This window comes from Arachis hypogaea, chromosome 14 (assembly GCF_003086295.3).
Source record: "Arachis hypogaea cultivar Tifrunner chromosome 14, arahy.Tifrunner.gnm2.J5K5, whole genome shotgun sequence".
NCBI lineage: Eukaryota > Viridiplantae > Streptophyta > Magnoliopsida > Fabales > Fabaceae > Arachis > Arachis hypogaea.
In genome coordinates, this window is record NC_092049.1 from 141622037 (window position 1) to 141640438 (window position 18402).

Consider the following 18402-nt stretch of genomic DNA (forward strand, 5'->3'; position numbering starts at 1 on the left):
CGCATACTAATTACAATTAACAAATAGGTTAACAAGTCTTTATTGAACACGCAACTTAAGATCTAACTTCTCAGTAGATGTTACCTTATCTAAGCAGTTTTCTATTTACATTATTAACCTCTTTAAGTTTTAAATACTCTCTCTGACTTAAGTGGTAGTATCATTTTCATGTTTTGAAATCAAACACAAAGGAATCGAATAAGACCAGGTAATTATATATATTATGAATTCTTAGTTCCGAAGACATGGACTCATGCACTATGTTTTTTTTTTTTTTTTTGGTGGTTCGATTGTTTATGTCAGGTTGCATATGGTTAGGGATAACACACCTAAATTGTCGTATAATCACAAAATTAGATGGTTCGTGCAAAGTTGAGATAAACTTTTAGTTTTAAATATAGTATATTAAGTGTGTCCCATTGTTTGTCTTAGTTTAATTTCGTATTATACTATACGTAAAAGAAAAACGTTTCTCTTTAACAACGATATTATTATTATTATTATTAAAAAATTAGATAATCATCAGTTTTCTCTTAAATAAATGTTATCCCCTAACATTCTCAGAAAACAAAAAACAGAAAATGATGCTTAGTGTAAAAGGACATTAAATTAAATAAATATCTTGTTTGTTGGATCTATTATGAATTTCATACGTCGAACGTGTCGCACATGGCATATTAATATTATATTTTATCTTCCTTGACTTCATCGGTTGATCCACAGACTCATTTGCACGTCACGAAATAAAACCAGCTCTTTTGACATTTATTTAAAGACCTTCCCTATATATATATGTGTGTGTGTGGGGCTAATTTTTTTGGTAATGAATTGGAGAGGTTTATAATACATAGTTATGGAGAGTTGGTATATTTTTTATGGATATAGAGATAATTATTTTTTTTTAAATTAGAAACTACAAATCGGAGACTCAGATTTGGGTAGGGATAGAAAACTGAGGGTCAGATTTTAGGTAGAATAGAAAACTGAATATTGGTTTTGTGTAGGAATAGAAATCTGAGGGTAAATTTTGAATAAAAAAACAAAAAAAAATTCAAAATCCTCAAATCAGAGGGTTCAATTTGCATGTTTCAAAAAATTTTTATTGTTAAAGCACAAATTTAAAGATCAGATTTGTAATTTTTTTTAAAAAAAATAAAAACCACAAATCTGACCTCAGATTTGTGGTGTCCATACAAAAAAAAAATGTTAACCATCCACATTATTAGAAAACACCAGTTGCACTCCAACACAAAAAATAAATAGCTAGTGTGTGTGTGTGTGTGAAAGAGTTACAGAAATGTTCAAATCTAAGATGATAGTTATGCATAACCTTTGCTGGTATGTTATCTAAATATTCGAATCACTTGATATTACACGTGAAATTCATCTTTAATTTGGCAACTTACCAGATTGATCTTTGATGTTAAAGCCCTCACATGTATTGTTTTTCAACAAAATTACCAGACATAGAAATCACGGAAAATTGGAAGGCAAAAACATGAACTAGAAAAAAACACATCCTATAGTTTAATCATGAAACTGGTCCAAGGAAAACATTAGATTTGCACATTTTAACCAGCACCCTATATTGAGATACAATACATGGGTGATACTGTACCTGAATAGAGGTAGAAGCAAGGAATCTATTTCTGCTACTATAGTACTCTGGGATGTTCAAGGATCTCTGCATGATTTTCCTATCATGACATACACTTGGGGCATATATTACCAAGTTGAGATTTAAGAACTTATGATGCATGACAGGGTTATGTGGAAGATTAGCAACTTTAGAGTGGAATCCAAGTGAAATGGTTCACATTTACAATTGATGGCAAGGCATTGCATTTCCTAATTGCTGCTATCAATGGGATTGGGCATGCTCAGGTTTGTGACTGTACTCATAATCAAGATGAACAAAGGCACGTTCAATCTCAGGCAAAAGCTCAAGCTTTTCTTGCAATGATTCCCCAATGTCATGAGCCTCTTGCAAGGGCATATCAGAAGGCAGGACAATATCAACCTCAACAAAGTAGTGAGACCCAAAAGTGTAAGCACGCACAGTGTCAATGTGCCGCACGGCCTTGTGGTGGTTCCAGCAGAGGTATGTTAGTTTCTGAAGATACTCTGGTGCAGCTGATCTTCCAACCAGGGAATTCACGTTTTCCAGCACTGTCAACGACCATGTGCGGATAGTGTACAAAGCCAGCTGTAGTAGAAGAGTCAGCCATAACCATAAGTAAGGCAATTGAAAGTTATATGTTACAAGCTATTATATAGGCTGGCAAGTAAACATAAATAGTGATAATATGACATCGCTTCCATCACAATATGGTACTGCTCAAAAGGACTAATGCTTGTTCTTTAAATCTTAGAAGTCTAGAGTATGATATAAAAGGTATGCTGTATGCATCAAACCATCATAACATGCAATAATTCATGGAAGAGAGACTACAGAAATTACGAGGCTAATTTGACAGTTGCAATCGTCTAACCAGGTCCCATTTGCACAGGATATTGATTTCCATAAAAAGGAATAAATTGTAAAAATACAGGAGGACAGCAGAAGCTAATGCAGAGATGGTCACTGTTGTCAATGAATGTGAGGAATAAAAAATATCATTTTTGTATATTTTGGTTCATTAGCTTTTACTCCTAGGTATGAATCAGAACTTAACATAAATTCATGGAGAGTTTGGCAGAAGACTTGTGTGTCCTTTTCTATGGCTAACAAAATAACACAGTTCAAACCATTAAACAAAGGGGGAATATTCACTTACAATGATAGCACCAACAGGATCCATCCAATCATCTACATAATTTGCCAAAAGTGCAGCAATGAGACCAATGACATTCGTGATCACATCAAAAAAGTGATCTTGGGCATAGGCTTTGACAATCTCATTAGTAAAGGAGCGGCAATAGATCATTAGGAGGAATTTGACCAACGTCACTGAAAGCATAATACCAACAATCCACTGCTCTTGTTCTCTGGTCAAGCTGAATGCATTTTCCTGGAGTTGTTATTATGCAATGGATTAGATTAGAGAAACACGATATATTGTTATCCGTTTGTACGTCAACTTCATAACCAATAATCAACTTACATCTGATATTAGTGTCCGCATTGACTCCAAAATAATTTGCAATCCTAGTGTTGCCATAACAGAGGCAAAAACAAGAATCCCCTGCAACCAGATTTGAATTCAATATTTAGTGGCAAGATGAAAACATAATTATCCGTTAGAGAATTATCGATGAAATTTTCTTTTATGCTTTATCCATGGAACATATGTACGCGTTACGCAATTACACAACAGAACCAAACTATAACATAGTAATCTTTCTCAATATCTGATTTAATTATAAAGTAAATCCCAAGAGCCAAGAAGATAGGGAAACAGAAAAATACCAACTCTTTGTATGACAGGCAAGAACATAAGTTGATATTCAGACATTCTCAAAAAGAATATAAATTAGGAGAACTAACCAAAGGTTGCATTCGCTTTTTTCCTATAGGGTACTGATACGGGTTCGGTGTTTGCATGGAAAATGCAGTAAACCAGAGTATGAATCCAGACAGGAGATCAAGAAGCGAGTCCAAAGTGGATGCAATGATGGCCAAGGAACCACTTCTGATTGATGCATAGACTTTAGCAATAAAGAGAACCATGTTTGCTACATTTGATAGTCTGATGGCAAACGTCTCGCTTCTTGCTAGCTTTTCCTGCTCCTCCTGTACACAAAATTGGATATTCAGCCAAAGGCACTGATGTATTTGGAACGTTAAAATATATTTCAATAGTGGCTTATTTATATAACCACTTTTTACTCTAGTCGATTATATGGACATCAATTTGTTTGGAAAACTCAGCTGGAAACATAGAAAGCAGAATGAAATATAGACCTTTGACATCCCAGGAATAAAACCACGTTCTGCCAAGGCATCCATTTCATTAAAGCCCTCTAGCACTTCAACCTGTTGCTGATAGTACTCAGCAATGTTATCTTCTTGCCCTGAGGAATGAATACTTTTAGAAATATCATTTCAAATTTCAGTAGGTAAGAGTAAGATACAGATACCATCATTCAAAATAAACTTGTTAGAAATATAATTAACCTCCTCTCAGAAAGAAATCCGCACATAAGAATTCATGGATGAAGAAAATTCAGTAGCACACTCAAAGCTCAAGTACAAATAAACTTAATTTAAAGGACCACAAAAATAATAAGAAAAAAGTCTCCATAAACCAGACAACACAGTAAGCAAGTCATATGAAAACAAGCGGACAGATTGTTAACTTGAAAAGCAAAGCCTTCCATAAATCTGCAGGAATCACAGAAGCAACAAAACTCCATTTAAAGACACAAGGCAAAGATCCAAAATCCAAATGCAAAACCTAATACACCAGTCATTTCATGAAACTTCTTCAAGTTAAAAACATGGAGCATGAAAGTGTACAATTCAATCACCAAAAGCTACTAACTTATTGTGCAAACGGAAAGAACCCCAAAACACCCAAATCTTCACAAGGACCTTCACTTTATACCCAGAGTCCCAGACCCTTAGGCCAAAACACAAAATTCCAATAAATACTATCAAACCAGGCCAAACAAACATAAATGCAACGACAAACTCTGAAATTTCACCTTGAACGAAATCCACCATCGGAAAGAGAAAAACTAACCCTAAATAGTATCAGTATACTCTTATAGCAAAAGAAAATACAAAAGAATATAAAACAGGGAGCTTAAATCCTTCTCGTACACACAGAAACAGCAAAAACTCTAGAAGCACAAGCTCGCAATTAACTACAACCATTCATAGAAAGCAAATTCCAGATTCCCACTCACAATAAATAAATTAACCTCACCATATCATAACAAAAAGCAGATTCCAAGAAAATATACTACAAAACCAATACCGAAAGAAATTCCAAAAAGGTTATAGCAAAATTTTTTATATTTGTCAGTAAATCCTCAAATTCACCCTCAAAATAGTAAAGTTCCGATCAAATTAGCATCTGACAAGTACCGATGTGAGGTACTAATTTGAATCACTTACAAATTAAGGTACTAATTAGAATCATTACTCAATTATCTTCATCTTATTTCTTCATTTGTTCCTTCTTTTTTTTTTTTTCCACATTTCGATTTTATCGTTTGTGCTGTACCTAGAACACCGTAGCAGTCATGGATTCCACGCGAGGGTTTCACTTGCTTGTCCGCGTGCGGCGACGACATCTGAAACCCTTCGAAGTTCAACCGCCATGAACGGTCGCCATTGTTCGAGTCCGGCGACAGCAGCGATCTCTGCTCGTCGCTTTGCACCTCCAACGTCTCCACCATTGTCTCCGTTCACCAGAAACCCCTAAAACGCCGTCGTTTATAACGTTCTCGCCGTCGTCGTTGTTGACTGAAAAAGTAGATCAAGATTTTGAAAGAAGAAGAATCAACGGTTGTGATTGCATTGATGCATTTTAGAGAACGTTGTGGTTGTGGTTGTGGTTGGTGTTGATGCTATGATATACTTTCTTCTTTCTTCTTTGCTTGTAATAAAGATGCAGACACAATTGAAATAGTTTCGAAACGTGAGACTGTGAGAGGGGAATTGAAAGGCATGAAAAAGAAATGAGCTGAAGGAGTGAGTAGTAGCTGAAACTAAGAGAGTAAGGAACACGCGCGATACGTGGTGGTGGTTTTGTTGGACGGTGACGACGATTGATGGTTTTGGCGCGTGGTGGCTTGGTATTGTACACGTGGACGGATGAGATTTTGCGCGGAGCAAGGGCCACATGAATGATGAATCTGGTCCCGGGTTTTGAAAATGATACTATGAGTAAAACCTAACAGTGCAGTCAATTTTACGTAAAATTGATAGTTAATAATTATTAAATAATTTAAATAATATAATTAAATTTTTATATAATAATTTTTTATTATCAATTTTATATAAATTTAATTGTATCTAAATTTTTATCATAATAAATAATAATTTTATATAAAAATAATTACCAATAGAGTTTCTACTCAAACATGGCGTGTTCATTCATTCTACCAAGAAGTCTCCAATTGAGTGCCTTTTTTATCTGAGCCAAAAAATACGTATAGGTTTGGTTTATTTGGATTATGTTTCTATGATAAAAATAACAAATCAAATAATATATTAAAGTAAATGTAGTTACCAAAAAAAATATCAAAGTAAATGTAAATCACCTTCACTGAATCTCAACGTTTTTTTAAAAAAAAAAATAGAATTCCCAATTTGTAAAGACTTTTATGATTGCTGTAAATAGAGTTGACAAAATATAGATTCTTTTAGATGAAATAATGGAGCATGCAATACTTTTAATATAAAAAAAATTATATATTAGAGTATCTATCATTATTGGTAACTAATTATGTATACTTCCGTATTGATACTTTTTTTAAAGTGCATGAGTGTTGATAAATATACTGCCTCTCAAAAATGTTTATATACACTAAAAATTAATTATTATGAAAACAAAAAAATTATTATGTATTATATATATATTGATTTGTATTTTTTAATTAAATAATTAATTATTAAAAATTAAATTTATTATATTAAAATAATTAATTATGTAATAGATAAATAATCAAATATATTTATAATAATATAAATTTTTTTTATGAAATACTAAATTTATAATCTATACAGTATACATGGTAGTTTATTTCTAGTATATATGTAACATAATTGATTTTTTTTTTACACAACTTCTTGTATAATTGTTTATAAAAATGTTTTACAAATATTAAAAATTTATAACAATAAATATATGTATATGTAAAGATAAAACAATTAACTATAAAAAATAACCAGCCTTTTTATAATCAAATAATTAATTTTTTAATACTAAAACTACTTTTTTCCAATAAAAAATTTTAGGCTTAAATTCTTTACTCGACAATATTGAATTTTTTTTTTAAATATTGGTGAAAGAATATTATGTTGAATTAAAAAAAAAAAAAAACTTTTGTTTTTAGTTTGATATGATGCATGTATGATGCACCTCCCTTTTTATTGGATATGACAAGGAATTTATTCATTTCTTAACCTAACAACATTTATGATGTAATATTTTATTTGACATGAATAAAATATTTGATAATTTTTTTTGTATTTTATTCTCTACAGCATGGCTTTGAAACAACTAGATAGTATCTTAAAAAAGTGGATAGATTATATGGATAAAATGTTTTCAAATATTGGACCCAATCTATATTCATTGATTTTTACCAACTCTAAATATTGCAAATAAAAGCTCTAATAATATGTTTGAATTTTCTTTAGTCAAAATGTACAATTTGCCCATTTTTCTTAGCATTATATTTCAGAATCAACATCAAATTGTTAACAGAGATGGAGAACCAACTGGGTGGGAGAGAATATAATAAAAGAATATACCATTATCGAATGATATAATAAATAATAATTGTTTAATTTATTATTGCAATGCATAATAAGGGAAGGTGTTGTATGGTGAGTGGGATTCTGGGGAAAACTATATATCTGTTTGTCAATAAACTAAAGTCATATAAATAATTCTCTTTGACAATTATACAAGAAAAGTATTTAAAAAATATAATATATATTGTATATTTATATTATAAATTATAGACAAGAACGGACATATAGAGACAAATGAAGATTTTGGCCTCAGCTTTTTTTGTTAAGTATAATTTAATTTTTTTCAGTTATAAATATTATAAAAAATAAATTTTAAAATAAAATAAAAGATAAATTTTTTATTAATTATTTTTTTATTTACATTAAAAAAATACTACAAAATTTGATATAAATTTTATTATCGATGAATTTTATGAAAAGAAATATGAATCTCTCATTAAATTACTATAACCAATCTATTCAAAATTTTGGACTATTATAAGATGATTGCTTTACTTGGATTTGGATTTGAATATCTTCTCCTATCAAGTTGCATGGAAAGAGACTATTATAATTGATTTTCGTTTATTGGAAAATATAAATAAATTGATAATGTCATCAAAATTGATCAGAATCGATAACCTTTTTCTAAACAAATTAAATATGTTATTAGTTTCAGTCGAAAAAAATCAATTTTAATGCATATACATCTAAATAAAATATAAAAAAATACGTATACTAAAACTTATTAAATAAATTAATTATTATGTATTTTTTTATATTTATACATTCAGATGCATTTTTTTTAACTAAATAATCGATTATCAAAATAATTAAATGTTCCGACTCAGCTCAGCTGGCATTACGCCTCGACCCGGGCGGTCGACCCAACAGGCACGTCGGATCCGAATTCGAAGGTCAACTCGACACCTTTACTCCTCCAGCAAAGCACCTAACAGCTGAGGAAAAAAATTTTTTGAAAGGCGGGTCTGTTTCTGTGGGACCCACCCTAGGTACGAAGTATATAGGGGAGGGTCCTACCCTTCCCCGAAGTACGTCACTATACCCTCTCTCTCCTGCCATCTGTACGGATTCTGACTTGGACGTCGGAGTCTTTTTTGCAGGTGGCTCCCCCTTTACACCACAACAGCTTGTGAGGTCGCGAGGCTCCAACGATCCATCCTTAGACACGAATCCGGGAGATACATACATTCGCCAGCATCCTTGGACCAGATTCCCTTCATCCCTCATAACCACTTCGCTCATCTGATCCGTTTGGTACCCGGCTAATCGAACATTAAATATATCATAGTAAAATAATTAAATATATCACAGTAGAATAATTACACTTGAAATAGACAATCCAAAAAAAAAAAAAAGATAAAACACGTGATTAAATCAGTACAATAACAATTTTACATCAATGTTTCAATACAAAAAACGTTACATACATGTCTTGATACACATATCTATATAAATTCAACATTTTGTACTCAACTCCACAACGGATATTATAAGTCGTCACGCTTAACACGACCTCCTATTTATCCTGAAATTGCTGCTCGACTTGGAACTCAGCCGACGCTCCAGTATCCTGTGGATCTCTGATCCCAAATTTAAAGAGTACTCCCGGTAAAGACATCTGTGTCATGGCATCCAAGTTTAAAGTTGAAAAGTATGAAAAGTACTAATGAGTTTCTGAACTAGATGCTCTACCAGCCCTAATTGGAATATTCATAGCGATGTCGTCATCACGATCATCAACAATCATGGTGGACTCCACATCATTATCATCATCATCCCGCAGTACATCATCGATACCAACCAGTGCTCCACCCTCTTCGAAAACTGGGACCATAACAGGAGTACCGGTCATAGCAATAACAAGATTACTGAAGGATCGATTGTCACCTACTACTCCGTCACAATTGCAGTTGATATCAGCTGCGAAGGACGAAGATGCAACTAAAACGGCCGCATGTGCAATCACAGGCACAGATAACGAGGCACCAACAAGTTTCAATCTGGAAGCGGCTGGATTTGTCGTCGACTGAGAATTTCAGTTCGAACCTCCTGAACTACCGACCACATCTACAAGCTTAGCTAATAGCTTAGGGGTCTTCATCTTGGAAAACTGGCGACGACAATAGAACAGAACTTGTAAATCTTGTCACTGTCTATGACGAACGAATCGTACTTCACACTGTTGTGCAACACCGAAATTGAAATTCTATAGAATAATTTATCATCCCGTTTCATACCATGCAGTCCAAATTTTTCGATTATAGTGTTCTGAAATTCACCGAAACTCATTGAAGGTTTTAAAAAAACACTCGGTGGATCTTTATCAATAAATTTTATCCCAAATCACGTTTTTTTTTTAATCGACCCTCTATAGTGCACTAAAACTAAGAAACTCTCATTACTAACCATTGCGAACCCCACTATAATGAGGAATAAACTTCAGTTCCTTTTTATAAAGGTGTATCCTACTATATCAAATTAGTTGATGTCGATTTATTCGTATGGTTGATTCATATATACTAAATCGAACTTGGCTGTGTCAATTTATTACTATCACACAATGCACATAAATTGAATTGATTACATTCGATTTAGTAATGCATAAATCGATATAAGCTGTTTCGATTTATATAGTTTTCTCCAACACTAGTAATCTGATACACCCTATTTTGATTTATTACTACAAAATCTAATTTAAATTAGCCTAATTCAATTTATATAAATATGTGTATGGAGACATGTACGTAACATTTTTTATTTTAGAACATTGATGTAAAATTGTTATTATTGTACTGATATAATTATGTGCCTTACCCTAAAATTAAAATATAAATATTTTTATTTTAAAAAAGAATCGAACTATATCAATATAATACTCATTTTAGTCATTTATTTTGTTGGGCATGATGCAACTTCCTTGAATTCGGCCACATATTAATAGAGAATGGTCCCCCTAACCTGCTTTATGGACGAGGAAAGTTCGCAAAAGAATAAACAGAGACAAAAATAATAATGAACAATAATACTGAGTCATGAGTTTGTTGGTGACTTGGTGTTTATCCATATAACTTTTATAATATTTCTGGAAATCTAAAATCTATAATAATTGCGTATTTGTGAGTTTTTATATTTTATCTATTTTGAAAAGAAAACTGAAAATAACTTTCATCATTTAAATTCTGGGATGGAGAAATAAAAAATTGATAGGACCTTAGTCCCTCTTCATGGATCAAATTATTTTTTATTAAGAAAAACAATAATAACAATTTTTAGATCTATTATTTATATATTTCATAGCATACATTATTAATTCTAAAAAGTTCTTTTTTTCCAAAAATATATTTGTTATTTGGTTTGATACTTTGATATGGATCCATATACAGTCATGGTGGGCTTTATAGGAATTTTGTACAATGAAGGCCCAACCCAACAATAAAATATTTTATTTTATGGGAATTTTTTATATGAGACATTGTCATATAGAAATTTTCAAAAAGTATCAACTAAAAAATTGTATATATCTATAGTCCATACTACACCATAGAGGAGATTAATTTTGATATATTAAGAATATAATTTTCTATTTAATGACTATTACATTCAAAGATTGAGTTAGAGAATTAACTATAATGGCTAAAATTGATAATAGTTTTAAAATTGTTTCTATCAGTATATTCAAAACTACTACATGTACTATTAAATTAAAACAATTTTTTATATAGATAATTAATCACATCATAGACACTAAAATTATGCCAAAATTAAACTAAAATATCATACTAAATAGATAAATAGACAAATTTTGACCTAAGCTATAATTGAAATTGTTCTGTCTTGATCTACCTACCTACTTTCATCAAATAGAATTATTTATTCTAGCTTTTATGCATGCACTTGCACGAGGTTATCATATTTATAAATTAGTCGCTAAACTAATTATTTATATAAAATATATATATTAAAATAAAAAGTAATATTAAAATTATATAAAACAATATATATAACTAATTTAATAACTGTTTTTTAGTATGTATAATATAATATTTTTATGAGTAACCAAACTAGTCATTAAAATTTTTAAAATTAAATATTTTAGTCTTCAAATTTTAAAATACATAAACCAATCCTTAATATTTATTTATTAGACGTCACATTTTCTTTTAATTTGATTCGAAAAGTAAGTATAAAAGAATTTTTAAAAAACTTTAAAAAAATCTCAAAATAATCTCTGAAAATATTTAAAAATTCTAAAATAATGATTTCAATTCAATGGATCAAACTGAAAAAAAATTATATTGTCTAACAAAAATAAAAATTAAAGACTATTTATATTTTCTAAAACCTAAAATATTAAAATATTTAATATTAAAAAATTAAAAAATTAAATTGAATAATTACTCTATTTTTATAAAAAAACCTTTATAATAGATAATTAATTGGGTAAATTATATTTTTTATCTTTAAAATTTGGTAAAAATTTTAAAAATATCCTTAAATTTTATTTTATTTTAATTTTATCCAAAAAATTTTAGATTTGTATAGGATATACCTTCGACGATTAAATTTTAAAAAAATTTAAGATCAATCTAACAATAATGCATGAATATTATGCTTGATTTGCTTGTGTTGAGGGTTGTTCTTATGAAATTGTTGTTGAATTGGTCTTAAATTTTTTGAAAAATTAGTCGTCATGGATATATTTGATGCAAATTGAAAAATTTTGGGACAAAACTGAAACAAAATAAAATTTAGGGGTATTTTTAAAACTTTTGTCAAACTTTAACGACAAAAAATATATTTTATTCTAATTAGTTTTTGTTTCACCTTTAAACACGCCACGTGGCTTATTTACAGCCATTAAAACCTTTTCTGCACCGGTGGAAACTCAGAGACATTTCCACCAGAGTTAGATCCCCAAGCTGGTAAACGTTGTAGCACTAGCACTCTTCAGTCTTCACTCTTCGGTCTTCAGTCTTCACCTTCTTCCAAATCTATTAACCTTGTTACTCACATCATCCAAATATATAAGAGGGAAAAATTCTCTATATATTTATAAATTCAACTCTTCTTCAAGCTTTGGACTTTCAATCATCATCATCATCATGCTTCGCATGTTCTGCTACTTTTTCGTTCTGTGTGCTCTCTTTGTTGTTCTTCCTCAATCACTTTTACTTGATGGTTCGAGAGGAATCAGAACCAAACAACCCCATTTTGATGAATCCCTCACATACCTTTGGCCTTTACCAGCTGAATTCACTTCAGGTGATGAAGTTCTTTCAGTTGACCCTTCACTCAAACTTTCTGTAGCTGGAACTGGTGGTGCTGGTGCCTCTTACATTGTTGGAGAAGCTTTTGAGAGGTACAAAAAGATCATATTTGAGCACAGTGGTAGTGGTAATGTTGGTGAAAGGCTTCGTTTTAAGAGGGTGTTGGTGGAAAGTATCATATCTGAATATGATGTTTCCCAATTGAAGATCACTGTCCATTCAGACAATGATGAGGTTGTTTGTTACTTAAAGTTTCAGACTTTTGGTCTCTTTTGATTGTTTTCTTTTATGGGTTTTGAAAAAGATGGCAACTTTCTCTTTCTCTTTGTAGCTTCAACTTGGAGTGGATGAAAGCTATACCTTGCAGGTTTCAAAAGTCAAGGAGGATTCCATTGCTGGGGAAGTCACAATTGAGGTGCTTTGTGAATTGTGATTACAACAATTTAATTATTTATCTGTATGCTTTTGTTTTAGGGTAATTGATAGTAGCTTACACATTGCTTCTTTTTTCTAAAACTGAAAAAAAAAAATGAACCAAGTGTTTATAACTCACTAAGATAATAGTTGAGAATCGTTAGATAATTTAATATATTTGACTAAACTGTTCAGCTTCAACATAATGCATGTCAATATTTTAACTATCATCTTCAAAGACATCTTTGTAATGATAATGTAAAGCAATACTGCCATTCTAGATGATTGCTAGTAATCTTATTTTGACACTCAATTTGTTGTAGGCGAATACTGTTTATGGTGCATTGCGCGGAATAGAGGTATGTATAGAATTTGCAAGTGCATGCAACTCAATCAGCTGAGACTTTTTCCCCTTTGCCTTTTCATCTTATTCTAGGGGACTTGAAATAGAGGAGCATGCCTAGAATCTAGGAGAAGAAAGAGATTGATAAACATAGAACACTTAAGTTCTTGTTTTCAAGTCCTAAACTTCCTTGATAGCATTATTATTTCATATCTGATTAAAAGAGTTATAGATACCAAATATTTCCTGATTAATTGTGACATATACTGTTTAACTTCAAATTATGTATCTATATGCATGATCCACCTTTGATATTGTAGGTATGCATTTTCTCCATAGGAATTGTAAATCTGAAATCTGTTTTTATCCTTGCACAAGTGCATTACCTTCTTATACCTTTACATTATCGAATATCAATCTCAATACTGCCGAAGTATGTGTTTGCATTTAGATTGTAAGTTGCTTAAAGAAAATAATCTATTGTCTTTGCATGATGCACCAGACATTCAGCCAATTGTGTTCTTTTGATTATACAACTAAGACAGTACAAATACACAAAGCACCTTGGGTCATCCATGATCAGCCTAGATTTGCGTACCGCGGGCTTATGTTGGGTGAGCTGCAATGTTTTCACTGAGAAAAACTCTGCAATTATCAATTTTATATCATGATGATTATTCAATTTCTTTAATTTGCAGATACATCAAGACACTATTTACCAATTACTGTAATTAAGCAGATCATTGACTCTATGTCCTATGCTAAATTTGTAAGATCAGTGTCACGAGTTTCGTTTTGTTTGTGACAATTAGAAACTGAAGAAGTATCAACCTAACAAGCCTATCCTGCTCTTTTTGTTTCATGTAATGCTGATGTTTATTCAACCCCATAGAATGTTCTGCATTGGCACATCATAGATGAAGAGTCATTTCCTCTTGAGGTACCTTCATATCCAAATTTGTGGAACGGTTCATACACAAAATGGGAACGCTACACAGTAGAGGATGCATATGAAATTGTCAAGTAAGAATTACCTTATCCAAGTTCTCTACAATCATTTTTGCTTCACACTGTCCCATTGTAAATAATGCTGCTACCACAACTAAACTACTGTAAACATATCTCAAACTTTTATCATCACAAGCAATTTTGAATCCTCTCATAGTTGAATTTAAAAAAGAGGCAATAGTTTGTTGGGTTTGGTGGGTAGAAAAGAGGCAAAAGTTTTGTGGCACTGGGCAGTTTTTGCCACTATTAGGACTCTTTTGGTTGGAGCATAAGGCACACACCTTCAATGATACATGTTCTTACAAGCAAGATTTATGGGATAGGGTTAGACGCCTAGCATCAATTTGGTGTAAAGCTCATGATCTGTTCAGGGACTTTCCCTCTCTGACATATTGAAAGATTGGAAAGCTATGCTTCAAGATAAAGTGATAAACCTTTTGTTTTGTTTTGCTTTTGTATAGGAAATCCCTTATCCCCACATTTTGTATTATCCTTCTCCTCATCTAATGAAATTCTTTTTTTTTTTTTAATAAAAAAATTGTTTTAGAACTGAAGATGGGGAAGGGCTATAAATGTAACATGTTCTATGTTCCAAAATAATGATAATTGATCCATGGATATTTTCCTTTTACCAACTTGTTACTTTTCAGGGCATATCTTTGAGTCAAATTTCTTAATCTATCAAAGACTAATACTTTTTTTCCTCTTATTTTTATTCCATGTTGCACCATGTGCTGCTAAAAGTTTTGCCAAAATGAGAGGTGAGGTTTGATTTAATATATTTATCACGCAAATTATGCTTGTCGACTATGATTTTTCCCCCCTGTTGTGCCTGTTAAGCTATAATGATCATCTATTTGATGAATATTTGCATGATTTATCACAGGCATAAATGTGATGGCAGAAGTGGATGTCCCTGGTCATGCAGAATCATGGTAAAAAAACATTTTCTGATACCTTAAGTGCAGCTTGATAGTATGATAGTAATTGGCTTTATTATTGTTACTCAGTAAGAGCAATGAATTTCATATACTTTTATAACTCATTGTAATTACTTCAAGATTTGAAAGACATAGTTTACCATAGAGAAGTTGATGATTAGTTTGAAAAATGTAATATATAATTACAGTAAGTCCTTCGTCGGAAAATTAGATGTTGATTGTCGGTATTTAGCTCAATGTATCCTCGAAGAAGTGCTATGGTTTGACATTGAATTCACAATTTTGTTTATCATAGTGAGGAGTTGCTAAGTTTTTTTTCCCCTTCCATATTTGCTTGGTCAGATTGTTACCTTGAAATCAAGAAGACAAAAGCCACATGTTAAGCATTTTACTGGCTTCATGAACATCAAGTTTAATGCGCATCCGATAAAAATTAACTTGTTTTCTTTGTTTTATTTTCATTCATTCTTTCTGTCTTTCCTTTTTTATTTTCTTTAAATGTCTAGGGGTGTCGGATATCCGGATCTTTGGCCATCACCTACCTGTAGGGAGCCACTAGATGTTTCAAAGAATTTCACTTTTGATGTCTTTTCCGGTATTCTGACAGGTTAGCTTCTGTTAAAACCCGGAGCCTCACAGTTGTTCTGTTCTTTCTGGATTTGTGTGCTACATTAATAATTGTATTCTCTGATATAAATCATTGATGACTTCTTGTGGATTCATAGTTGGCCTTGGCAATACTATTGAAAACTAGTTTGTTCTGATGTGTAGTACCTCCATAGTAGTGCTTGATGACATTCTTAAACTAGCTGTTACCGTATAGTTGAAACAGTTCAATTAGTTATAATTTGTTCAGTTTTTTGGTTACTTCTTAATTTTGTATATAATAATTTTTCAGAGTTGAGAAAGATTTTCCCATTTGAGCTATTTCACTTGGGTGGTGACGAAGTTAATACAGGTCAGTTTGACTGTTTTCACTTGATCAAAAAGTCTGTTCTTTAGAGTTTAGACTTTGAATGATTACTGTAATTAAGAAGTAATGTGAACTGCTGCGAACTGATGTAAGAACTATGTTTTGTTTCGACAGATTGCTGGAGCAAAACTCCTCATGTAAAACAATGGTACTAACCTCTTTATATTTTATGATGCTTTAATTGTTGTTCATGTAAAGCAGTTAGCATTTGAGCACATAAATTATTGGAATCTCAAGTAGAACTTCTCATATGTAAAGGACTGGTAAAGTGATCATGTCATATTTTCTCTTCTTTTCTTTTCTTTTTTCCACCGTGCAGAGCTTCGATTTTCAAACAGACAATCTAGTTTATCAGCTTCTCTTGTCCCATTTTAGACACTTCATTTTTTTGCACAATGTTTATGCTTGATGCCTATTCAGTGTTTTGACCATTAACTGAAATGCAGGCTCCAGACTAACAACTTGACTACAAAAGATGGCTATCAATATTTCGTACTGAAAGCGCAAGAAATAGCCCTTTCGAAAAACTGGACCCCAGTGAACTGGTATAATCTCTATATATACATAATGCTTTTATGTATTTACGATGTCACGCTCTTAAATCTTACATGTGTTCATAGATTTGACTCTTATTGTGATAACTCTTCAGGGAAGAAACCTTCAATGCATTTCCATCTAAGCTCAATCCACAAACTATAGTGCATAACTGGTGAGTTTCCATCAGTGTAAGTAAGTACTCTTATTATGTTACAAAACTCAAATGTGTTTCTCAAAACTGTAGGTTGGGTCCCGGCGTTTGTCCGAAGGCTGTTGCGAAAGGTTTCAGGTGCATTTTCAGTAACCAAGGAGTCTGGTATCTTGACCATCTAGATGTGCCTTGGGACGAGGTCTATAAGGCCGAGCCGCTAGAAGGAATATACGACGCCTCCCAGCAAAAGCTTGTAATCGGTGGAGAAGTATGCATGTGGGGTGAGACGGCTGATACATCCGATATTCAGCAAACAATATGGCCTCGAGCGGCTGCAGCTGCAGGTATGCACATTTTACTGATGCCAAGTTGTTCGACGTTCTGTCATTCGCCATTCTTGCATCATTCATTTTTCTTTTGTCGAAGTATCTCTTCAATTATATATGGTAAACACTCACGTGCAGTTGTGTTCATGTTAGATAATAATTTAGTCAAACATGTGAAATCATCTAACGATATTTAACTAGTAACATCACATGAAAACAACTGCACATGAGTTTCTACCATGATATATATAGAGTTTAATTTTGATATTGTGTTCGCAATCATATTAAGTGCTACTTGATTGGCACAGAACGCTTGTGGAGTCCAAGAGAGTCAACTCCTAAAGCAAATATTACCTCAACCACCTTGCCGCGGCTGCTAAACTTCAGATGCCTGTTGAATAGACGTGGGGTTGCCGCCGCTCCTGTCAGACACTTTTATGCTAGACAGGCTCCAGACGGCGCAGGCTCGTGCTACAGTCAATAATGAGTCTTAAAACTATCAAACATCAAAGCCTTGGCAGCCATGTTTGTTGTGTATGTCAGGGCACCCTAGTGAGCTTAGCAACAGTGACATCATAAATGAAAGAAGTTGATGAATTTTAACAAAATAGTATCCACTTCTTTTACCATCTGTTTATAAAAGCAAACTTCTTTTTATTATGTGTGTTGTTTGAAAGTTCTTTATACTATGTTTATGTCCATTGTGATAAACTATAGTATCTAATTATGATTATCCAAGTAATTTATGTGTTTATAAATTTGAAAAGAAATTGCTAGTTGCAATTCACACCATTTAAGGATGTTCATCCAAGTCACCAGAAAATGGTTCTGCATAGAAAGAAAAGGTGAAATAAGTTTAGTTATTGGTGAATCATGAAAGTTGAGTTTATGATATAAGAAAGATACTTGATGGTATGAAAGTAATTTTCACAATACTATATACAAATAAACAGACATTAATCTGCACAAAAAGCAAAGCAAAATTTCATACTACATGAAAGTACTTT

General features: G+C 32.1%; 2 protein-coding genes across 3 annotated transcripts; one reads left to right on the top strand and one right to left on the bottom strand.

Annotated features, from left to right (window-relative positions):
• Positions 1-1504: 1504 nt before the first annotated feature.
• Positions 1505-5683, bottom strand: LOC112798135 (metal tolerance protein 11). 2 transcript variants are annotated; one of them, XM_025841319.2, is made up of 6 exons: positions 5172-5683; positions 3905-4014; positions 3488-3733; positions 3105-3185; positions 2778-3011; positions 1505-2206 (listed from the first exon to the last, which is right to left on the bottom strand). In XM_025841319.2, exons 1-6 carry the CDS (start codon positions 5344-5346, stop codon positions 1862-1864), a joined length of 1191 nt encoding a protein of 396 aa, XP_025697104.1. In that variant the 5' UTR covers positions 5347-5683; the 3' UTR covers positions 1505-1861. The 2 variants fall into 2 exon arrangements, with proteins under 2 accessions (XP_025697104.1, XP_025697105.1); XM_025841320.3 differs by lacking the exon at positions 5172-5683 and adding an exon at positions 4648-4859.
• A 6639-nt stretch (positions 5684-12322) lies between these two features.
• On the top strand, positions 12323-18055 carry LOC112798136 (beta-hexosaminidase 1-like). The gene is made up of 15 exons (XM_025841322.3): positions 12323-12936; positions 13034-13117; positions 13440-13475; positions 13962-14073; positions 14158-14228; positions 14352-14482; positions 15212-15228; positions 15354-15402; positions 15915-16015; positions 16307-16366; positions 16496-16529; positions 16828-16926; positions 17031-17090; positions 17163-17413; positions 17704-18055. Exons 1-15 carry the CDS (start codon positions 12538-12540, stop codon positions 17877-17879), a joined length of 1680 nt encoding a protein of 559 aa, XP_025697107.1. The 5' UTR covers positions 12323-12537; the 3' UTR covers positions 17880-18055.
• Positions 18056-18402: the final 347 nt, after the last annotated feature.

Coding starts and splice junctions, on each gene's coding strand:
- LOC112798136 (XM_025841322.3), top strand. CDS start 12,538: ATGCTTCGCATGTTCTGCTACTTTTTCGTTCTGTGTGCTCTCTTTGTT. Junction 13,476..13,961: donor GTGCATTGCGCGGAATAGAG/GTATGTATAGAA, acceptor ATGATGCACCAG/ACATTCAGCCAATTGTGTTC. Junction 14,074..14,157: donor GTACCGCGGGCTTATGTTGG/GTGAGCTGCAAT, acceptor TTTAATTTGCAG/ATACATCAAGACACTATTTA.
- LOC112798135 (XM_025841319.2), bottom strand. CDS start 5,346: ATGGTGGAGACGTTGGAGGTGCAAAGCGACGAGCAGAGATCGCTGCTG. Junction 4,015..5,171: donor TGACTGCTACGGTGTTCTAG/GTACAGCACAAA, acceptor TTCATTCCTCAG/GGCAAGAAGATAACATTGCT. Junction 3,734..3,904: donor TTATTCCTGGGATGTCAAAG/GTCTATATTTCA, acceptor TTTTGTGTACAG/GAGGAGCAGGAAAAGCTAGC.